Source organism: Coregonus lavaretus, assembly GCF_964263955.1.
Source record: "Coregonus lavaretus genome assembly, chromosome: 24".
NCBI lineage: Eukaryota > Metazoa > Chordata > Actinopteri > Salmoniformes > Salmonidae > Coregonus > Coregonus lavaretus.
In genome coordinates, this window is record NC_140011.1 from 1492122 (window position 1) to 1517021 (window position 24900).

Sequence of the window (24900 nt, forward strand, 5' to 3'; positions counted from 1 at the left end):
ATTGTGGCTGGTCTGAGGGCAAAATGGGTGCAACTTAATGTTAGGAAGGTGTTCCTAATGTTTTGTACACTCAGTGTATCTCCCATGCACATTGCTATTGCTTCAAATGTATTTGTGGAAAAGGCCCATGGAGTTGGTGGAATCGTCCTTTAATTCATGGCCACTTGCGCAGATTCCAATAATCTTTCAGTATTATACATTTCATACCAAACCGTAGGCAGAAATTTACCGCAATCATGACTAGGTCGGTTGGCGGAAATAAAAGTAGAGGTTTTGTCGCCGGCAATGCCTTTCATATTAAGAAAAGTCAGCAAAAAGTTGGCGGGACGCTGAAGTTGTTGGAAAAACGTCTTGGTTTGAAAGGTGTATAAGTGTTATTCATTTAGAATACCAGAATGCAAATGCATTGACTTATCATGAATAACTGCACTAATCATGGTAAGATGATCCAATGTATATAAGAAGATCTGTTCCTCCTCCAGGACCCCTCTTCATTGGGCGGCAGCAGCGGGGAAGGAGGACTGTGTCCAGGCCTTACTGCAGCTAAGGGTGGAGCCTGGGCCCAGCGATATCAACGAGAACAGGTCTCACATATGCAATGTACTGTGGCCACACTGCCAGCATCAAGCTCCTCCCAGCTGACAACAGGTTGGTTAACACTGCATTTTGTGTGTGTGAGTGTGCAGGTTCATGTGTGTGTGTATGTGTAGTTTCTATTCATTTAAAGTGGAAATGGCCATGCAGTAATGTCGATTATTTGTCGATTAGTAAAGCCAAAAGTAATTGGAGAAAAATAAATTGCTTGCCATCCGTCTTAAACCACTGAGTTGTGAATAAGACTTCATGGTCTCATTGATTGATTCTCCACAGATCCGACTCAGCCAGACAGCTGCCTTTCCAGTGGAGTGACCAATCCCAGAAGAAGGAGGGCAAGTTCGACATGCTCAACATGATCTTCTCCTGCAAGAGGAAGAAAGAACACCACGCCACCGGCCACAGAGAGATGGGCAGCGACGGACACCTGAGGGAGGAGACCTCCGAGGTGGATAACATCACCATGTTTGACTGCCTGGCGGACTCCTCCTCGGCCAAGGAGCCGAGAGACGAAGGCCCCAATGTCAGAAAATGACCTTCGGTGGAAACGGGGCAGAAACTCAATCCATTCGAAATCCAGACAGCGAAGGACTGCAAGGGACTGCCTCCCATATGGATGCAAAGTCTTCCGCCATCACTCTGGGCACATCTTTGTTGGTAAGCTCCTAGAGTGCTGTGCATCAGAGTCAAGCCACGGGGCCGATGGTCAACCACTTTGTCCACCGCTCTCAGAAAAGCAAGAGCGAGCATTTCTTGTTTGACAGTAGGCCGAAAGGACAATCGTCGGTCAGTCATGCCTGGAAGACCGCGTCCAATCAGTCCATTTTGTCCCACAAATCCTGGATTTCACCCCCTACAGAAAGGCTGTTAGACAAACTGTACCATGACACTTCTGGTCCTTCGGAAGTCCTCTGCCCTCACCAAGCCCCATACATACAGAAGTATGAACAAGGTAGGAGGAGTTGAGTCGTTCACAACACAAAGTAGGATGAGTTGAGTCATTTTATATCTTAAACATATAAACTTGTGGGGCATTCACATGAGGTATCAAGCGAGTCATCTAACAGTCCTTTCAACAGAGCTAAGCACCAGGTAGCGATAAAGCCACATCCTGCTAAGATAATATACTGTATATAGCTACACTTGACTTCACAATTCACACCTTGAGTCCGCTTCAATTCAAAGCAGTAGGCCACACCAACATTATTTTGCAAAGGAGTGCTGCAAGAGAAAACGTGTGAACTTCTATGCAGTTTAGTTTAGATGATTCTTCTCAACAAGGGAACATAACATATGGGCAATTTCATGGTAAAAGAATGACACGAGACTCCGATTTTTCAGTTTAAAATATATGCCAAAAAAAAACATTGATTTCAAAGTCAAACAAACATACAACTCTATGCACATGCACATGAGTTACTTAAAAAAATGTCCACAGAAAATTGTACAATACTGAGGAACAGTGCAGATGTAAAGTTTCGTAACAGAATGGCAGTAGAATCTCCCTCAGTTTATGTGACCAAGTTTTTCAAAAACTCTTAAATATCTAGTCTGAATTGAGGCCTCCCGAGTGGTGCAGCGCTCTAAGGCACTGCATCGCAGTGTTGAGGTGTCGCTACAGCCTGGAGTTTGATCCCAGGCTGCGTCACAGCCGGCCGTGACCGGGAGTCCCATAGGGCGGCGCACAATTGGCCCAGTTTCGTCCGGGTTAAGGGAGGGTTTGGCCGGGGGGCTTTCTTTGGCTCATTGCGCTCTAGCGACTCCTTGTGGCGGGCCGGGCACCTGCAAGCTGACCTAAGTCATCAGTCGAACAGTGTTTCCTACGACACATTTGTGCGGCTGGCTTCCTGGTTAAGCGAGCAGGTGTTAAGAAGCAGCGCGGCTTGGCGGGTCATGTTTCGGAGGACGCATGACTCGACCTTCGCCTCTCCAAAACTACCAATTGGATATCACGAAATTGGGGAGAAAAAGGGGGTAAAATTACAAATCTTGTCTGTCCTGGAGGAAACCTGGCACCATCCCTACGGTGAAGCATGGTGGTGGCAGAATCATGCTGTGGAGATGTTTTTCAGCCGCAGGGACTGGGAGACTAGTCAGGATCGAGGCAAAGATGAACGGAGCATAGAAAACTTGCTCCAGAGCTCTCAGGACCTCAGACTGGGGCGAAGGTTCACCTTCCAACAGGACAACAACCCTAAGCACACAGCCAAGACAACGCAGGACTGGCTTCAGGACAATTCTCTGAATGTCCTTGAGTGGCCCAGCCAGAGTCCGGACTTAAACCCAATCTAACATCTCTGGAGAGACCTGAAAATAGCTGTGCAGCAACACTCCCCATCCAACCTGACAGAGCTTGAGAGGATCTGCAGAGAAGAATGTGAGACATTTCCCAAATACAGGTGTGAATACTTATGATAAATGTGATATTTCAGTTTTAAAATTTATAAAAACCTTGTTTTTGCTTTGTCAATATGGGGTATTGTTTGTAGATTGATGAGGGGGGGGGGAAATTATTTCATCAATTTTAGAATAAGGCTGTAAGCTAATAAAATGTGGAAAAAGTCAAGGGGTCTGAATACTTTCCGAAGGCCCTGTATATATCTAGTCTGAATTAAGATTAAAATATGTCTGCAGAAAGACATGGCCCCTTACCAAGTTACCCCCGGACATGGCCAACCAGGCAGGATATACAGTAACCCCACCCACTTTGCCAAAGCACAGCCCCCACACCACTAAAGGGATATCAACAGACCACTAACTTACTACCCTGAGACAAGGCCAAGTAAATAAATCATAAGCAAACTTGTTATCAGTAAAAACAAACTAATTGTTAGGTCTACCTTTACTTGTTACTTCTGTGAACTTTCATTATCCTCCCTCCTCACGAGGGAGAGAAATTAGAGAATATCTTAAAGATACTGTATGTGGAGTTTTTGTAACAGAATAACAAGACAATAGGCAATATTTCACTTATAGAAGGCAAGTCATTTCTGCAAAATTAAATATAAATTAGTTGGCAAGGGTCTAAACTTCAACATTGTGTTTTGATGCATTTCTAATTTTTCTAGTAGACCCCTTTTCCATCCGTTTGCCCAGAAATCAAAGCCTTTGCTTATTCCTAATTTTAGGATGGAAAATTGTTATAATGTACCTTTATAAAATAAAATAATATATAAATATATATATATATATATATATATATATATATATATATATATATATATATATATATATATATATATATATAGACGCTTAGCTTTCATTTGACACCAAATGTGATGTGCTCCTATGAATATCACGTTGGTGCTCATGGGTCCCTTTACAGGGAAATGGCCATATGCTTTACATTACAACAACGTACAAATCCAAGTGCATGCTAATAACATCATGTACTTTTTCCTCTTCATCACCTGCTACCTCTGGACAGGTTAAAAATGAGGGACACTGCCCTAACACGGAACTGCTTGGCCCCCATCCGTGACCACTGTACCCACATGTGTAAGTACTTTTTTTAATTACTATGTAGCCTTGAAAACTTCAGAGCTCTAAATGCATACATGAATCCGGTTCCTTTCTGTGCTTTTGATTTTATATTCTGTAAAGTAAACTGGTCCTATTCTTGGGGATGTATTGTCATGCCTTAGTATCACTGTCAGCATCGCAATCTATAAAGCATGTTCGACTACAATTTCAGTATAACCAGCCTAACTACAGGTTACACTTAGATTTTGTGACGCTTTGGGTCAAGTCTTCAGGCAGTGGCTGTAGAGTTCCACTCCAGAGTGGCAGTCACATTCAGTGCACAGGAAGGATGTTGAGAGGTGGTGGTGCTTCCTCAATAGAAAGCGAATTGAGGATGCAGAGAAACATATTCTTGGCCTTTTTGTAGAAATGATTGCCAAAACATCACCAAACACGTAACAAGATTTTCCCTCTGCAGTCTCCTTGCCACCAGACCAAGTCTCTAAAGGGGTGAAGAAGTCCCTGCCTCTCAACACTCTGGGTCGAGGACAAGGGGGTATCCCACCGCCAGTGACCTCCATGTCCTCCTGTGCTCCTTCCTGCCCATGCTAAATGGAGACCCTCGGAGGAGAGTCCAGGTGCTCCCCGCCATCCCATCCCATCCCAGAGGAAACACAGCCCCACTGTGGGTAAACCCAGAATGGACGCCCTCAGTAACCTGGACAACAGAACCTGATGTGACCGCATGCGAGACTTGAGGAGACTATGTGGTGGAGCAGACCTGATTGGGACTTGGCTGGTTTAGCTAGCAGCAGGCTATTTTCGGTGGAATCTTGTCAGGTCTTAATGAAATTTGGCCCTAAGTGTAAAGCAAATATAAAAATTTGCCCTGAGTGTAAAAAAAACAAGTTGTATGCCTCAGCACACATTGGACACAAAATGTACACTACTTGACCAAAAGTATGTGGACACCTGCTCGTCGAACATCTCATTCCAAAATCATAGGCATTAATATGGAGATGGTCCCCCCTTTACTGCTATAACAGCCTCCACTCTTCTGGGAAGGCTTTCCACTAGCTGTTGGAACATTGCTGCGGGGACTTGCTTCCATTCAGCCACGAGCATGAGTGAGATCGGGCACTGATGTTGGGCGATTAGGCCTGGCTCGCAGTCGGTGTTCTAATTCATCCCAAAGGTGTTCAATGGGATTGAGGTCAGAGCCCTTTGCAGGCCAGTCAAGTTCTTCCACACCGATCTTGACCTCGCTTTGTGCACGGGGGCATTGTCATGTTGAAAAAGGAAATGGCCTTCCCCAAACTGTTGCCACAAAGTTGGAAGCACAGAATCGTCTAGAATGTCATTGTATGCTATAGCATTAAGATTTCCCTTCACTGGAACTAAGTGGCCTAGCCCGAACCATGAAAAACAGTCCCAGACCATTATTCCTCCTCCACCAAACTGTACAGTTGGCACTATGCATTGGGGCAGGTTCTGTTCTCCTGGCATCCGCTAAACAAAGATTTGTCCGTCGGACTTCCAGGTGGTGAAGCATTATTCATCACTCCAGAGAACGCGTTTCCACTCCTCCAGAGTCCAATGGCGGTGAGCTTTACACCACTCCAGCCGATGCTTGGCATTGTGCTATTAGGCTTGTATGCGGCTGTTCGGCCTGGAAACCCATTTCATGAAGCTCCCGATGAACAGTTATTGTGCTGTCGTTGCTTCCAGAGGCAATTTGGAACTCAGTATTGACTGTTGCAACCGAGGACAGACAATTTTTACGCGCTTCAGCACTCAGCGGACCCATTCTGTGAGCTTGTGTGGCCTACCACTTCGCGGCTGAGCTGTCGTTGCTCCTAGACGTTTCCACTTCACAATAAAAGCACTTACAGTTGATTAGGGCAGCTCTAGCAAGGCAGAAATTTGACAAACTGACTTGTTGGAAAGGTGGCATCCTTAAGGCCGTAAGGCCATTCTACTGCCAATGTTTGTCTATGGAGATTGCATGGCTGTGTGCTCAATTTTATACACCTGTCAGCAATGGGTGTGGCTGAAATAGCCGAATTCACTAATTTGAAGGGGTGTCCACATACTTTTGTATATATAGTGTATATTAGCTGTTAGACAATGACTAAACTCATCAAAAGGGACTCTACTGTATGCCACAGTAAATTGCATCCTATTTTTACACGTTTATACTGTACTACAATTCAAGGCATGCACTGTGTACTGATGGATTTTCATGCACTTTGAAATTGAGACTTCGTTTATGATGTCATGTGACTGTTTCGCAAAATGAATAAAATATTTAATTGTTATTATTTTGGCTGACAGAAGTTTGTCCCTGCATGATCAACTTATTTATCCTGATCATCATAAATGTTTATGATTCAACATTATTCCTATTCTGACTGCACCCCTTTCATTTATCTTTTCTCAATGCCATGCTGGCAGAGAGCATTTTTTTTTGTAAAATTAAAAGCAAGCATGTTCATGGTGGTGGTGTGACATTGGTGACTGGTGTGAGATATACTTACTAGAATCGGGTAACTGTCCTTACCTGAGACCTGACGACTTGTGTTAGCTCCCCCAAGCTCATGCCCAAAGGCTTTAGCTCAGTGGGCTGCTACAGTCTTGTGGCAGGAGGCCGGGGTACACAGACACTGGTCACTTTTACAGTCATCACCTCAACATGCAGGGCATTTGTTCACACATGAAGGAGAGACAGGGTATCACTGTCCTGCCATTAACCCACTTAATGTATTACGTTTTCCATAGCTAACTCTGTTTTCGGTTCGGATATTTATTAAACAATGCATCAAAGTGCTTGTTGTTGAGTTTGTAGCGTCAGGTACATAATGATTCTGCCGCAGACATAAAGGTCAAACCAGGCTCGGTCATGGCCTGGCACATCGTGGAGCATTTCGTGCAAGTGGGTGGAGATTAACTGGAAAACAGTAACGCGAACCTTTAAACTAGCGTTTTGATTGGTTAGTAGTTGTGTGACAGACAATTCTCCTGGCAAATCAAAAGGGCAGCAATTCTGCGCAATTCGTTTGCGCAGATCTCTAAACAAGGCGTTGAGAAGCTAGACAGATACTTAGATCAATCGTTATGTGTGTAGCTAACGTTATATCTGTATTATTTGCACTGCAGCGCGAAGTATTGAAACTTGTGGTTATGCAATATACTGGAAGTGGGAAAGAGAAGACAGACAGCCCCAGACGGGCAATCTTATAGTTTAAGCTAAATTATGTGAAATCTACATATTTTTACGTAGCTAACGTTAACTAGCTAGTATACATGAACCCAACAAGTAAAGACATGAAAGGTGAGTGTTTTTTGTTGTCATAGCATGTCGGGGCCCTGTTTAAAAGGCTATTACTGACTAATTTTCGTGATTTTGTTGAAAATAGTAGAATATAAACACTGCAAATACGTCATTCCTGTATTATGTATTGTGTTTCCCGGAATGTTAAAGTTGATCCATCGATTTTTTCTCTCCAAAATGTCCGTGCTAGCTACATTAGCTAGCGAGCTTGTTATCTCAAATGATAAAGTAATATTCTTAGCTAGATATTTTATAGCTCTCAATAGTTCTTTATCACTCTGATGGAGGTAACGTTATATAGCAAGTTGCAGACAGCGAGATAAAATTGTCTTTCTTTTGAAGTAGTTAGTCATATTTCTTGTTGTTGATTTTATTAGGATTCCCAATACTAAGGTTATATGGCAATAGCCGACGCAAACAGTTAGTCTTCCTGGGGTCCGACACATAACGAAAAATACATTACAGAGAAAAATAATTTTTCTTAATAATTTAAAACATTAACATAGACATTACAACTAGCGTTAAGGTTTGATAGTGGAGAGGCGTTGTGAGTTGTTTTATTTGTGTTATAACGCTAATTTTGCTGTTTGCCTGAGTAATTTGAGATGGAAGGGAGTTCCATGTGATCACATATGGCTCTATATAATACTGTTCGTTGCCTTGAATTCATTCTGAATGTGGGGACAGTTGAGACCCATGGTGGCGTGTGTTTGTTCATAACATAACTAGCAAGCTATCTATGCATCGTTTTTGTGTTTTAGCTACAACTAACCTAGCTACCTAGTAGTAGCTTTATCATTAGTTCCATTTCCTATAGTCCCTAGTGAGAGTAGTCAGTGAGTGCCTCATAAAACTAAACAGTTAAGTTACTACTTATTGTTAAAGTACTGAATACAAAATAAAATGTGGTGAACCCATGTGCCAGTGATATGGGTGCATGCCTCACGATGAATTACACAACACAAATAGGCTACACAGCTGTTGTTGTTGTACTGTAGTAGCTATGGTGTTATGACAGTGTACCTCTAAAGTTGTATTTATTGTGGTTTGAGAATAAGTTACATAATAATATTATGTAGTGATATGATTAGGTTTGCTGACACATACAGTGAGGGAAAAAATTATTTGATCCCCTGCTGATTTTGTACGTTTGCCCACTGACAAAGACATGATCAGTCTATCAATTTAATGGTAGGTTTATTTGAACAGTGAGAGACAGAATAACAACAAAAAAATCCAGAAAAACGCATGTCAAAAATTTTATAAATTGATTTGCATTTTAATGAGGGAAATGAGTATATCCATGTTTGACGGTGGGGATGGTGTTCTTGGGGTCATAGGCAGCATTCTTCCTCCTCCAAACATGGCAAGTTGAGTTGATGCCAAAGAGCTCGATTTTGGTCTCATCTGACCACAACACTTTCACCCAGTTCTCCTCTGAATCATTCAGATGTTCATTGGCAAACTTCAGACGGGCCTGTATATGTGGTTTCTTGAGCAGGGGGACCTTGCGGGCGCTGCAGGATTTCAGTCCTTCACGGCATAGTGTGTTACCAATTGTTTTATTGGTGACTATGGTCCCAGCTGCCTTGAGATCATTGACAAGATCCTCCCAGGTAGTTCTGGGCTGATTCCTCACCGTTCTCATGATCATTGCAACTCCACGAGGTGAGATCTACCATGGAGCCCCAGGCCGAGAGAGATTGACAGGTCTTTTGTGTTTCTTCCATTTGCGAATAATCGCACCAACTGTTGTCACCTTCTCACCAAGCTGCTTGGCGATGGTCTTGTAGCCCATTCCAGCCATGTGTAGGTCTACAATCTTGTCCCTGACATCCTTGGAGAGCTCTTTGGTCTTGGCCATGGTGGAGAGTTTGGAATCTGATTGATTGATTGCTTCTGTGGACGGGTGTCTCTTATACAGGTAACAAACTGAGATTAGGAGCACTCCCTTTAAGATTGTGCTCCTAATCTCAGCTCGTTACCTGTATAAAAGACACCTGGGAGCCAGAAATCTTTCTGATTGAGAGGGGGTCAAATACAGTGGGGGAAAAAAAGTATTTAGTCAGCCACCAATTGTGCAAGTTCTCCCACAAAGATGAGAGAGGCCTGTAATTTTCATCATAGGTACACGTCAACTATGACAGACAAATTGAGAATTTTTTTCTCCAGAAAATCACATTGTAGGATTTTTAATGAATTTATTTGCAAATTATGGTGGAAAATAAGTATTTGGTCACCTACAAACAAGCAAGATTTCTGGCTCTCACAGACCTGTAACTTCTTCTTTAAGAGGCTCCTCTGTCCTCCACTCGTTACCTGTATTAATGGCATCTGTTTGAACTTGTTATCAGTATAAAAGACACCTGTCCACAACCTCAAACAGTCACACTCCAAACTCCACTATGGCCAAGACCAAAGAGCTGTCAAAGGACACCAGAAACAAAATTGTAGACCTGCACCAGGCTGGGAAGACTGAATCTGCAATAGGTAAGCAGCTTGGTTTGAAGAAATCAACTGTGGGAGCAATTATTAGGAAATGGAAGACATACAAGACCACTGATAATCTCCCTCGATTTGGGGCTCCACGCAAGATCTCACCCCGTGGGGTCAAAATGATCACCAGAACCACACGGGGGGACCTAGTGAATGACCTGCAGAGAGCTGGGACCAAAGTAACAAAGCCTACCATCAGTAACACACTACGCCGCCAGGGACTCAAATCCCGCAGTGCCAGACGTGTCCCCCTGCTTAAGCCAGTACATGTCCAGGCCCGTCTGAAGTTTGCTAGAGTGCATTTGGATGATCCAGAAGAGGATTGGGAGAATGTCATATGGTCAGATGAAACCAAAATATAACTTTTTGGTAAAAACTCAACTCGTTGTGTTTGGAGGACAAAGAATGCTGAGTTGCATCCAAAGAACACCATACCTACTGTGAATCATGGGGGTGGTAACATCATGCTTTGGGGCTGTTTTTCTGTAAAGGGACCAGGACGACTGATCCGTGTAAAGGAAAGAATGAATGGGGCCATGTATCGTGAAATTTTGAGTGAAAACCTCCTTCCATCAGCAAGGGCATTGAAGATGAAACGTGGCTGGGTCTTTCAGCATGACAATGATCCCAAACACACCGCCCGGGCAACGAAGGAGTGGCTTCGTAAGAAGCATTTCAAGGTCCTGGAGTGGCCTAGCCAGTTTCCAGATCTCAACCCCATAGAAAATCTTTGGAGGGAGTTGAAAGTCCGTGTTGCCCAGCGACAGCCCCAAAACATCACTGCTCTAGAGGAGATCTGCATGGAGGAATGGGCCAAAATACCAGCAACAGTGTGTGAAAACCTTGTGAAGACTTACAGAAAACGTTTGACCTGTGTCATTGCCAACAAAGGGTATATAACAAAGTATTGAGAAACTTTTGTTATTGACCAAATACTTATTTTCCACCATAATTTGCAAATAAATTCATTAAAAATCCTACAATGTGAATTTCTGGATTTTTTTTCTTCACATTTTGTCTGTCATAGTTGACGTGTACCTATGATGAAAATTACAGGCCTCTCTCATCTTTTTAAGTGGGAGAACTTGCACAATTGGTGGCTGACTAAATACTTTTTTCCCCACTGTACTTATTTCCATCATTAAAATGCGAATCAATTAATAACATTTTTGACATGCGTTCTTCTGGATTTTGTTGTTGTTATTCTGTCTCTCACTGTTCAAATAAACCTACCATTAAACTTATAGACTGATCATTTCTTTGTCAGTGGGCAAACGTACAAAATCAGCAGGGGATCAAATACTTTTTTCCCTCACTGTAGCTACAAAAAAATATTACGCTGAAGAGGCCTGGCCTTGAGGGAATGGAGCAAAGATGTCCACAAACATTTGTAGCTACAGTCAGTCAGCAATTAAGTGTTGGGGAAGCTAATCTGAAAACATAGTTTATGAAGATACCAATTACTTCCCACTGAAATAAGGAAGGAAGCTTGGCCCCGGTGATGTATTCCTGAGTGGCGCAGTGGTCTAAGGCACTGCATCGCAGTGCTAACTGTGCCATTAGAGATCCTGGTTCGAATCCAGGCTCTGTCGCAGCCGGCTGCGACCGGGAGACTCATGGGCGGCGCACAATTGGCCCAGCGTCGTCCAGGGTAGGGGAGGGAATGGCCGGCAGGGATGTAGCTCAGTTGATAGAGCATGGCGTTTGCAATGCCAGGGTTGTGGGTGTGATTCCCACGGGGGGTATAAAAAAAATATGTATTCACTAACTGTAAGTCGCTCTGGATAAGAGCGTCTGCTAAATGACTAAAATGTAAAATGTAAATGTAATGTATTGGGCCGTATGCACTACCCTCTGTAGTGCCTTGCGGTCGTAGGCCGAGCAGTTGCCATACCAGGCGGTGATGCAACCAGTCAGGATGCTCTCGATGGTGCAGCTGTAGAACCTTTTGAGGATCTGAGGATCCATGCCAAATCTTTTCAGTCTCCTGAGGGGGAATAGGCTTTGTCGTGCCCTCTTCACGACTGGCCTGTTGTGTTTGGACCATGATAGTTTGTTGGTGATGTGGACACCAAGGAATTTGAAGCTCTCAACCTGTTCCACTACAGCTCTGTCGATGAGAATGGGGGCGTGCTCAGTCCTTTTCTTTTCCTGTAGTCCACAATCATCTCATTTGTCTTGATCACATTGAGGTAGAGGTTGTTATCCTGTCATCACACGGCCAGGTCTCTGACCTCCTCCCTATAGGCTGTCTCATCATTGTCTGTGATCAGGCCTACGACTGTTGTGCCGTCGGCAAACTTAATGGTTCTTAAGTTTTGTTTTTACGTCTTTTACTTTTGGTTTTGTACACCAGCTTCAGACAGCTGAAAATGCAATATTTTGGGTTATTGAAAGTATATTTCACAGTGGTTTAGATGGTACAATGATTTTCTACACTATACTTGCTTGTTTTGTCACATAAACTGAAATTAGGCGAACTATTAGAATTTTAGCAACCAGGAAATGGCAGAGCGATTTCTGCGTAGTGCATCTTTTAACTAATAAAATTACTTTGAAAAGTAGTTCACTACATCCAAACTACTTTGTGATAAATTCTGGGATCTAAATCTGAAATGTCATAGACCACAAATTAAAAGAACAGATCACTCTGGAGTCAGATGTTAACAGAATGTGTAATTTAGTCTATTAAACACAAAAACTATGTTTCAAGTCAGAATTAGGCAGGTCTGATGCCTACTTCACCCATATTTTCTGTTATTTTTGCAAAAAAGTAGTGTGTAGTTCCAGTAATTAGCTACACCGCTACCTGGCAAAAAAGTAATTACCTACTGAAAAACACTACCAATAAGATTTAGTTTAAAGGGATACTTTGGGATTTTGTCAATTAGGCCCTTTACTTCGCCAGAGTCAGATTAACTTGTGGATACAATTTTTATGTCTATGCGTGCGGTTTCAAGGAAGTTGCTAATTAGCCCTAGCACAATTGCTAACTAGCGTTAACGCAATGACTGGAAGTCTATGGGTATATGCTAGCAGATACCCATAGACTGCCAGTCATTGTGCTAACGCTGGTTAGCATTGGCTCGTGAAACTACCTCTAACTTCCTGCATGCTGGACACAGTTCATCTAACTGGGGAAGTAGATAAAAGGCCTCATTTACAAAAATCCCAAAGTATCTCTTTAACTACCACCAAGCTACTGCAAAATGTAGTTAAATTACTAGTGGAACTACATGTAGTTATCTACTTCCCAACACTGGCAATTAATTGGGGGGGAAATGGTTTGCGATAACATGTAGGCTAGGCTTGGCGAGTCTGTGAATTTGTGAATCTTCCCTCAGGCATCATGGACAAGTCATCATACCATTTGCTGCAGCTTCTGGCCTTGGCATGTTTGGCCTGTAGGCCCACCTGTAGTAAGTGTACCACTACATTTCAATAAAAAAAAAGGTCATTAAGCACTGCTTAGCAGGCACTCTTATCCACAGCGACATAGTCTGATGTTTTATTTAACCTCTCTGCTGCACATAAACACTAGAATGAGCCGTCTTCTTCCTTTAAGTTGCTGTGCTTGAATGATAGTGAGCTTTGTACTGATCCTAGTGATATGTTTCCAAATAACCATGAAAACAACCTTAAACAGATGGCCTTTTCCCTCTGTGTAAAATTCACCATGCTTTTCCTAGTAGCATTGACTTGATGCATGGGTTTTTTCTAGGTTCTATCATCACCTTTGGAACAATAATCCCACAATCTCCAACGGTGGAAATTGGGAAGGAATTCACCGCCACCTGTGTGCTCTACAATGCTGCTAAAGCCACAGCGGAGGACATCTACTGGATGTTGAAGGACGTCACAGTGCCCAAAGAGCAGTACACCAAGATAAATGACTCGGCTGTTAGCGTGACCATCACCATCACCAATGAAACGGCCAACTGGTTACTTTGTAGAAAGAAAGAGTCTCCTTTATCCTTAAACCCAAATCAAGTAATCCATGGGATTCTATTGACCAAAGGGTGTAAGTATGCCTCCAATGATTTCACATCAATATAAGGTTATTTCATATCAAAATAGAATAAAATGTCCAGGCAAGTATTTTCCTCTAATGTCTCTATTTCAATCTAATTTCTGAGTCATTAATTTGGATACAAGTGCTAAAATTTCATACAGAAATAAAGTGAAAATGTATCCAAAGGACATGCCTTTGTTCTGATATTCAAGAGAATGTAATGTACAAATTTCAAGTTTTTATTGTCATGTGCACTAGTACAGTGAAACAAAAGACACGAGTCAGTGCCAATACCATATTTGCTATGGGTGTGCCGACATGGCCATACTCGTATTCGTTATTGTATCTGTAAATTGACAGTTGATACTCGTGATCGGGAAAAACTGAAGTGTTTTAATATGCCTAAGTATATGTTCGCCAAATACCTCCCTGCACGTTCTCACTGCAAAAAAGCTGCAGATTAGGAGCAGCGCATTGAGGGGTGTGTCTGTCTGTGTGTGTGTTTGTGTGTCCTCAATTTGCAGCGGGCAGCCAAGTTTGTGGTCACTCAGTCAGAATGTGCATTAGCATTTCATATTTTTTCCATATCGTTGCCCCACTTGTTAGATATTATGCACATTGACAGCTTGATCGCAAACGTCCTGTTCATGTGATTTATCATAGTAGCAGACAGCAGCAATCTAAATGATCGGACCGAAAACGTGAGGAAAAGCGATCAGGTGAAATTATGAAGCGAGTGGACAGAGAAATAGAGCTTCACTCTATCCAATCAGAGCAGCAGGATCAACGCACAGCCAGCCTTTCTCTTTACAGACAGGCAAACTATCCAGTTGAGTTATTTAGACCATGTAGCACCTCACTTGACTGACATGAGAAAGATGTGAAAACTTTTTTTCCTGATCACAGATTATTTAAAAAAATACTCGAATCCATAAAATTGCCCATATCCGTTACGATATAAATTTTGGCAGACTACTTGGCACACCCCTAATATTTACAATGTGCAGGGATACTGGTGTGGTAGGGTTAGATACAGTGAGGGAAAAAAGTATTTGATCCCCTGCTGATTTTGTACGTTTGCCCACTGACAAAGACATGAGCAGTCTATAATTTTTATGGAGAAACGCATGTCAAAAATGTTAGAAATTGATTTGCATTTTAATGAGGGAAATAAGTATTTGACCCCTCTGCAAAACATGACTTAGTACTTGGTGGCAAAACCCTTGTTGGCAATCACAGAGGTCAGACGTTTCTTGTAGTTGGCCACCAGGTTTGCACACATCTCAGGAGGGATTTTGTCCCACTCCTCTTTGCAGATCTTCTCCAAGTCATTAAGGTTTCGAGGCTGACGTTTGGCAACTCGAACCTTCAGCTCCCTTCACAGATTTTCTATGGGATTAAGGTCTGGAGACTGGCTAGGCCACTCCAGGACCTTAATATGCTTCTTCTTGAGCCACTGCTTTGTTGCCTTGGCCGTGTGTTTTGGGTCATGTCTTTGTCAGTGGGCAAACGTACAAAATCAGCAGGGGATCAAATACTTATTTTCCTCACTGCGTCTATTTTTATTTTACCAGGTAAATTGACCGAGAACACATTCTCAATTACAGCAACGACCTGGGGAATAATTACAGGAGAGAGGACAAATGACCAATTAGAAGCTGGGAATGATTATGTGGCCATGATGGTATGAGGGCCATATTGGAAATGTAGTTAGGACACCAGGGTTACCGCCCCTACTCTTACGATACGTGCCACGGGATCTTTAGTGACCACCCGTTTAACGTCCCATCCGAACGACGGCACCCTGCACAGGTCAATGGCCTCAATCACTGCCCTGGGGCATTGGGATCTCTTTTAATATAATTTTTTGACCAGAGGAAAGAGTGCCTCCTGCTGGCCCTCCAAGACCACTTCCAGCAGCATCTGTTTTTCCATCCATTAATCAACCAGGAACGACCCTGCTTAGCTTCAGTGGCAAGCCAGCAGTGGGATGCAGGGTGGTATGCTTCTGGCTCTAAGATGTGCCAAATAAATTCTCTCTAGCTGGGTTTTGCTAACTTGCTAATGTGGATATACTCGGAATACATATCCCAAATGAAATAAATGATCTCACTTAATAGAAAGTTAGCAAAATTAGATAAGATCTTGCTACCATGGAAAGGTAAATACCTGCCTATTTGTGGAAAAATCACCCTGATTAACTCTTTAGTATTATCCCAGTTTACCTATTTGCTTATGGTCTTGCCTACGCCAAGCGAACAGTTTTTTTTTTTTTTATTATGTGAGAAAAAAATATTCCATTTTATTTTGAACGGCAAGCCAGACAAAATTAAACAGGCCTAGACCTATCACTAAAAGCTTCAGTCATAAAAAAGTTATACTTAAATCCGAAATGATTCTCTAGCAAATTAGTAAGATTGTCTCACCCCATGTTCAAGAATGGCCTTTTTCCCTTTATTCAGATTACAACCACTCACTTTCAGTTATTTGAAAAGGAAATCATCTCCCAAATATCACTATTTCTAAAACAAGCCCTAGAAAGTTGGTTGCAATTTCAATTTAATTCTCCATAAACTACAGAAAAAATAATAATATTGTTGTTAAACTCAAATATACTAATTGATAAAAAGTATAATGTTCGTAAATGATATCATAGGTAGGACTGGTTGAGTTATACAGCTAACAAAAACATATGGAAATGTCTGCTCTACCCAAAATTACAACCAAATAATTGCAGCATTGGCCCTGCATTAAAGAACATAATTGGTTAAAGAAAATTGTGATAAATTTAAGGAACAAGGGCTTGACAGCTGTCCCATATAGATTGCAAAATAGTTGGAAAGAGATTTTTGACGTACCGATTCCATGGCATAGTGTTTATGAACTGATACGCAAACGGCGCCGGTTTCAAAACTTAGAATTGTTCAATTTAAATTATTATACAAAATTCTTGCTACCAATAGAATGTTATTTATATGGGGGATACAGTCTTCCCAGCTCTGCAGATTTTGCTGCGAAAAGACAGAATCATTAGATCATTTGTTTTGGTACTGTCCATTTGTAGCTTGTTTTTGGTCACAGGTCCAGGAATGGCTGAAGGATTGCAATATTTACCTGGAGCTAACCCTGCAGATAGCACAACTGGGTGATCTGAAAAGTCTTTGTCAATCGATCAATAATATAATAATACTTTTAGCAGAAATGTTTATTTTTAATTTACAATCTGTAGAAACAATGAGAATAGAAGGGTTCAGAACTTTTGTGAAACATCACAGTACAGTTGAAAACTATATGGCAAATAGAAATCCAATATGGATGGTGTTAAGAGATAGATGGGAGGTGTTGAATGGAGCTGAAGGATGGGACTAATAACAACTAACAACAACTAATAACAACAAGATAACTAATGTAAAGCATACTGTGTCCATAATAAGTATATAGGTTATAGGTTGAGAGCTTTTGTGAAAGAGCACAGTTAGAAAGATATGGCATATAGAACCAAACCGGATGGACATCATGAAAATGATTGGAGAGGTTGAGGGTAGAGGAAGTTCAGCAGTAAAAAAAAAGAATTATTGTAAGATAAAATGTGTATAGAGTATGTATAAGCTGGAAGTAGAGGCCTAAGCGTTGTTGTTCACTAGTTTACTCCAATTAGGGAAGGGGTGGTGGGGTTGTAAAGTAATAAAGGGAAATATATATTTTTTAAAGGATATGTATATACAGTTGAAGTTAGAAGTTTACATACCTTAGCCAAATACATTTAAACTCAGTTTTTCACAATTCCTGACATTTAATCCTAGTAAAAATTCCCTGTCTTAGGTCAGTTAGGGATCACCACTTTATTTTAAGAATGTGAAATGTCAAAATAATAGTAGAGTGATTTATTTCAGCTTTTATTTCTTTCATCACATTCCCAGTGGGTCAGAAGTTTACATAAACTCAATTAGTATTTGATAGCATTGCCTTTAAATTGTTTAACTTGGGTCAAAAGTGTTGGGTAGCCTATCACAAGCTTCCCACAATAAGTTGGGTGAATTTTGGCCCATTTCTCCTGACAGAGCTGGTGTAACTGAGTCAGGTTTGAAGGCCTCCTTGCTCGAAAACACTTTTTCAGTTCTGCCCACACATTTTCTATAGGATTGAGGTCAGGGCTTTGTGATGGCCACTCCAATACCTTGACTTTGTTGTCCTTAAGCCATTTTGCCACAACTTTGGAAGGATGCTTGGGGTCATTGTCATTGTCCATTTGCGACCAAGCTTTAACTCCTGACTGATGTCTTGAGATATTGCTTCAATATATCCACATCATTTTCCTTCCTCATGATGCCATCTATTTTGTGAAGTGCACCAGTCCCTCCTGCAGCAAAGCACCCCCACAGAATGATGATGCCACCCCCGTGCTTCACGGTTGGGATGGTGTTCTTCGGCTTGCAAGGTACCCCTTTTTTTCCTCCAAACATAACGATGGTCATTATGGCCAAACAGTTCTATTATTGTTTCATCAGACCAGAGGACATTTCTCAAAAAAGTTAGATCTTTGTCCCCATGTGCAGTTTCAAACTGTAGTCTGGCTTTTTTATGGCGGTTTTGGAGCAGTGGCTTCTTCCTTCCTGAGCGGCATTTCATGTTATGTCGATATAGGACTCGTTTTACTGTGGATATACAGTGGGGGAAAAAAGTATTTAGTCAGCCACCAATTGTGCAAGTTCTCCCACTTAAAAAGATGAGAGAGGCCTGTAATTTTCATCATAGGTACACGTCAACTATGACAGACAAATTGAGAAGAAAAATCCAGAAAATCACATTGTAGGATTTTTAATGAATTTATTTGCAAATTATGGTGGAAAATAAGTATTTGGTCAATAACAAAAGTTTCTCAATACTTTGTTATATACCCTTTGTTGGCAATGACACAGGTCAAACGTTTTCTGTTAGTCTTCACAAGGTTTTCACACACTGTTGCTGGTATTTTGGCCCATTCCTCCATGCAGATCTCCTCTAGAGCAGTGATGTTTTGGGGCTGTCGCTGGGCAACACAGACTTTCAACTCCCTCCAAAGATTTTCTATGGGGTTGAGATCTGGAGACTGGCTAGGCCACTCCAGGACCTTGAAATGCTTCTTACGAAGCCACTCCTTCGTTGCCCGGGCAAGGAGGTGGAAGGAGGTTTTCACTCAAAATCTCACGATACATGGCCCCATTCATTCTTTCCTTTACACGGATCAGTCGTCCTGGTCCCTTTGCAGAAAAACAGCCCCAAAGCATGATGTTTCCACCCCCATGCTTCACAGTAGGCATGGTGTTCTTTGGATGCAACTCAGTATTCTTTGTCCTCCAAACACGACGAGTTCTATTTTGGTTTAATCTGACCATATGACATTCTCCCAATCCTCTTCTGGGTCATCCAAATGCACTCTAGCAAACTTCAGACGGGCCTGGACATGTACTGACTTAAGCAGGGGGACACGTCTGGCACTGCAGGATTTGAGTCCCTGGCGGCGTAGTGTGTTACTGATGGTAGGCTTTGTTACTTTGGTCCCAGCTCTCTGCAGGTCATTCACTAGGTCCCCCCGTGTGGTTCTGGGATTTTTGCTCACCGTTCTTGTGATCATTTTGACCCCACGGGGTGAGATCTTGCGTGGAGCCCCAGATCGAGGGAGATTATCAGTGGTCTTGTATGTCTTCCATTTCCTAATAATTGCTCCCACAGTTGATTTCTTCAAACCAAGCTGCTTACCTATTGCAGATGCAGTCTTCCCAGCCTGGTGCAGGTCTACAATTTGGTTTCTGGTGTCCTTTGACAGCTCTTTGGTCTTGGCCATAGTGGAGTTTGTAGTGACTGTTTGAGGTTGTGGACAGGTGTCTTTTATACTCATAACAAGTTCAAACAGGTGCCATTAATACAGGTAACGAGTGGAGGACAGAGGAGCCTCTTAAAGATGAAGTTACAGGTTTGTGAGAGCCAGAAATCTTGCTTGTTTGTAGGTGACCAAATATTTATTTTCCACCATAATTTGCAAATAAATTCATTAAAAATCGTACAATGTGATTTTCTGGATAGTTTTTCTCTATTTGTCTGTCATAGTTGACGTTTACCTATGATGAAAATTACAGGCCTCTCTCATCTTTTTAAGTGGGAGAACTTGCAGAATTGGTGGCTGACTAAATACTTTTTTCCCCCACTGTAGATACTTTTGTACCTGTTTCCTCAAGCATCCTCACAAGGTCCTTTGCTGTTGTTTTGGGATTGATTTGCACATTTCGCACCAAAGTACGTTCATCTCTAGGAGACAGAACGCGTCTCCTTCCTGAGCGGTATGATGGCTGCGTGGTCCCATGGTGTTTATACTTGCGTACTATTGCTTGTACAGATGAACGTGGTACCTTCAGGCGTTTGGAAATTGCTCCCAGGGATGAACAATATAGATTTAAGTATTCCGAAAGGACAAGTAAAAAAAAATCACACAAATCACAATATCAAACAATTGGATCAGAGGCCAACATTGGAATAATATTTAAATCTGTTTTTCATGTACATAAATAAAAAAGCCTTAATATCGAATTGTAGGTGATAAGCATATTGGCTACAGCCTCATGTCCAAACTGATGCTGAAATGTAGGCAAACTTTAATGAGACTTTTAATTACATAAATATAGGCTAAACACCAGTCATGTTTGAAAAACCACTGACGCGTACGTTTTAGAACACTTGTGCATTGTTGAGCGTATAATTTGAAGAAATACAACTTTGTCAACATTTTAAGCTAAACAGTCTGATCTGTTGCATCAGCCTGATTTGATTTTTGACATTTTTTATGTGCAGTGGTTGTATGAATTTTGGATCTGTCCCAGAGTCTGTTTTGAACCTTATTTTTTATCGTCCCAAGGAAGACAGGACGCCCTTAATTTCGAGACTTGCAGGGAATTATTTTATGAAGAAATGGTTGTAATTGTAATATTGCACTATTTTATAGTGCGTGGCCAACCATCCTCCAGGAGAGCCTTAATGGGGTAGTGTTGTATTTTGAGACCGGTTTGAATATGCAAGTAAGCCAATAGGCAGAGTGTAGCCTAGATTTGTCTGATTCTCTATGGTAAAAAATATGGTAATGCATTTTATTTTGTGAAGTGGTTCCTTGCATCATACAAGTGGTTCCTTGCATTTATTTTTGGACAAATGACTTGTATTTTTTACTCTGTTTGAGCGGATTGTCATATCCCTAAAATGGCAGCAAGATATTGGGTCACTACTCCTCCAAAGTGTACTTGTGGGAAAAGCTCAGAAAGTGTCTCTTGATCAGAGTTCAGATTATGAAACTCTTAAAGCTGCTATCCTTCGGGCTTACGAGTTGGTCCCAGAGGCATACAGACAACAGTTCCGTAAATTACGAAAGACAGAATCCCAAAGCCATGTTGAGTTCACAAGGGAGCAAACATGTATTTTTGATCGGTGGTGTGGTTCTCAAGAGGTCAAGGACCTTGAGGATTTAAAGACACTCATACTTCTTGAGCAATTCAAGAATTGCCTTCACAAAAAGGTTGCTACCTACATTTATGAGCACAAGGATCTCACTCTTGAGAAAGCTGCAGTTTTTGCAGAGGATGTTTTTCGTAAATGCTAGTTTGTCATTACTGCTTTGAGAAAGGACACATTGTCTCTGTGTCCTAAGTTGAAACAGAAAAATGAGCGAGAGAAAAAGCACCCCAGCCCATTAAGTTTCTGGTTGAGACTGGTGAATCTCCTAAACAATATTTTGGATCAGACGGGTTTGTGTGTCTGCAGAGTGGCAATGCCGTTATGCAGCAGGTGAAGAACCTGCGAGACACTGGGGCAGCCCATTCCTTCATTTTGGAGGGTGTTTTTCCTTTGTCTGACACTTCATCAAGCGGTTACAGTGTGTTAGTACAAGGCGTGGAGATGGGTTGCATGGAAGTTCCTTTGTATAATGTGGAATTTGAGTCTGAACTTATTTCTGGTTCTGTTGTCGTTGGTGTGAGGCCTAGCCTACCGGTGAAGGGTGTCTCATTCATTTTGGGAAATGATTTGGCTGGAGGGAATGTCATGCCGAATCCTGTTGTTTGTAAGGAACCCAGAGTAGAGGAACCTGAATGGTGATCAAAAAAGTACCCTAGAGTGTTCCCAGCGTGTGCCGTTACACATGCTACATTTATGTCTAAGAAAGTCGTGGGGAACTAGTCTAGTGTTGAGGAGGATGTCAGCGATCCGACCATGGTCGATCTGTCTGAGACGTTTATGGGTGATCCTGATTTCGGTAAAACTCCTGAGTTTACCTCTCCTTTGAAAACCCCAAAGGTGAGTGAGTTTGTAGGACCGCTGAAGGAAGAGAGGGTCCCTACAGTTGACACTTCGATGTCTAGGAAGCAGCTGATTGCTGAACAGAGTAAAGATGTTTCCCTCTCCCCTCTTTTTGCTGAGATACGTCCAGAGGAGGAGTTTGATGAAGTTTGTGTGGGTTACTTTGACAGAGATGGTGTTGTAATGAGGAAATGGCGTTCTCGCGCCACTTCTGGGCAAGACGATTGGCCCAGTGTATCTCAAATTGTCATTCCAGTTACACTTTGACAAGAGATACTGAGGTTGGCTCACGATGGTAGTATGGCAGGCCATCTTGGGGTCAACAAGATGTATGACCGTATCTTAAGTAACTTCTTCTGACCTTGTCTGAAACAGGATGTTGTGGCTTACTGTAAATCCTTTTGCGTTTGGCAGCGGAGGGGTAAACCAAACCAAGCTGTGCCGGTTGCACCTTTGCAGCCCATTCCTGCTTTTGACAAACCTTTCAGCAGAGTTCTGGTGGGTTGTGTTGGTCCTTTGTCAAACGCAAAGAGTGGTAACCAGTTTCTCTTAACCATCATGTACGCTGCCACTCGTTTCCCTGAGGCCATTTCACTGAGGAAAATCACAGCTTCCATTATTGTTAAGGCACTGGTGAAATTATTTTCAACGTTTGGACTTCCGCGGGTAGTGCAATCAAACCAAGGTTCGAAGTTCAAGTCAAAGGTCTTCCAGCAAGTGCTACAACAGTTGGGTGTGACCCACTGCCCCTCTAGGGCCTACCACCCAGAGTCTCAAGGTGTTCTTAAGAGATTTCATCAGACTTTGAAGTCTATGTTGAGAGCTTACTGCTTTGAGTTTGAGAAAGACTGAGATGAAGGGTTCCCTCTTGTGCTGTTTGCAGCGTGGGAGGTTGTTCAGGAATCTCTCGGTTTTAGTCCGATTGAGCTCGTGTTTGGACATCATATCAGAGGTCCTATGAGTTTGCTGAGAGAGAGGTTGTTGCAGGGCAACACCTTAAACACAAAAACAAATCTGTTGGAGCACGTTAGCACTTTTCTATACAGATTGCACCGTGCCAGTGAGAATCTGGAGAAGGCGCAAATGAAACTGAAAGTTTGGTATGACCGAAAGGCCTAAAACTGCATGTCCTGGTTTTGTTGTCCATTCTGGGGTCAATGTTGCAAGCTCGCTTTTCAAGCCCTTACCCCACAGTCAAAAACATTGGCTATCTGGATTACATCATCGCCACACCGGAGCGCAGGAAGAAAACCTGGCTGTGTCATGTCAACATGTTGAAACCATACTTCACCCGCTATGATCGGGCAGAGAAGTCGGTGGAAACCGGTATTGATGTTCTACCTGTAGCCACTGCAGTCACCGTTGACTATAGTCTTCCTCAAGACTTGATGTCTTTTTGGCATACTTGTCTACGGAGAAAAAAGGCAACATTGTTGCACTACTTTTAGAATATCAGGGTTTATTCTCAAATGTACTAGAGCATGACATTGACGTTGGGGACTCTGCCCCAATCAAAGAACATGCCTATCGAGTGAACCCTGAAAAGGGAGAACGTCCGCAGTGAGGTAGAGTTCATGCTTGAGCACGACATTGCACAACATGGCAATAGTCTGCGGAGTTATTTACTAATGTACTGGCCGAAGGTGGATGGGTGTCTGCGGTTTTGTTCTGATTTTCAGAACCTCAATGCCATTACTAAGTCAGACTCGTACCCTTTGCCCAGGGTCGACAATTGTGTGGACCGTGTTGGCGCTGCTAAGTATGCTAGGGTATGTTAGCAAGTTTGATCTGCAGATCCCTCTAACTGAGCGCACCAAAGAGTTGTCTGCTTTTGTTACTCCTGACGGTTTGATTTCCTATCTTCATCTTCCGTTCAGGTTACCCTCCTACAGAAAGACGATAACAATGTTGAGCACCCTGTGCGGTACTTTTAAAATAATTTGGCCTCATATCAAAAACAATACTCGACTATCGAGAAGGAGGCGCTCGCTTTGGTACTTGCTCTTCAGCCCTTCGAGGTTTATGTATCGGTCTCTACACCTCTGGTGGTCTATACCAATCATAACCCTCTCGTTTTCCTGCAAAAAACTAGCTCCACGAACCGCCGACTCCTTTGCTGGAGTCTCATATTGTAGGAGTTTCCCCTTGAAATCTGACATATCCGTGCTTAGGACAACTTGCTTGCTGATTTTGTCTTTCAAGGGTGGGCAGTCAATACGTTTTATGTTTAGCCAGTGTGTAGCCCTGGCTCACAATTTATTTTGACTGCACGTTTTGGAGATTAGTTTTGTTTTGGTTGGGCTCATTCCAAGGGGATGAGAGTTATAGAAACGTATCGAAATTGTACCTATGTTTTCTAAAACTTAAGCGTTTTAGGCAACAACAACCAAATTATAAAAAGCATTATTTATATATATATATATATATATATATATATATATATATATATATATATATATATATATATATATATATATATATATATATATATATATATATATATATATATATACACTACCAGTCAAAAGTTTGGACACACCTACTCATTCAAGGGTCTTTCTTTATTTGTAAAATTTTTTACATTGTAGAATAATTGTGAAGACATAAACTATGAAATAACACATATTGAATCATGTAGTAACCAAAAAAGTGTTAAACAAATCAAAGTATATTTTATATTTGAGAT

General features: G+C 42.0%; 1 protein-coding gene and 1 pseudogene across 2 annotated transcripts in view; both read left to right on the forward strand.

The window, feature by feature from the left end:
- Window positions 1–236: 236 nt before the first annotated feature.
- LOC311100065 (ankyrin repeat domain-containing protein 55-like) lies at window positions 237–4792 on the forward strand (annotated as a pseudogene). Its single transcript has 5 exons — window positions 237–244; window positions 483–584; window positions 871–1546; window positions 3991–4092; window positions 4535–4792. The product of its transcript is annotated as an ankyrin repeat domain-containing protein 55-like (transcript).
- A 2343-nt stretch (window positions 4793–7135) lies between these two features.
- Window positions 7136–24900, forward strand: part of LOC311099747 (interleukin-6 receptor subunit beta-like) — a 61171-nt gene continuing 43406 nt past the window's right edge. The window contains exons 1-3 of the mRNA XM_084140487.1: window positions 7136–7387; window positions 13228–13302; window positions 13605–13904. Of these exons, the coding sequence (XP_083996613.1) occupies window positions 7360–7387; window positions 13228–13302; window positions 13605–13904 (403 nt within the window). The 5' untranslated portion in view covers window positions 7136–7359. The remainder of the gene's footprint in view (window positions 7388–13227; window positions 13303–13604; window positions 13905–24900) is intronic.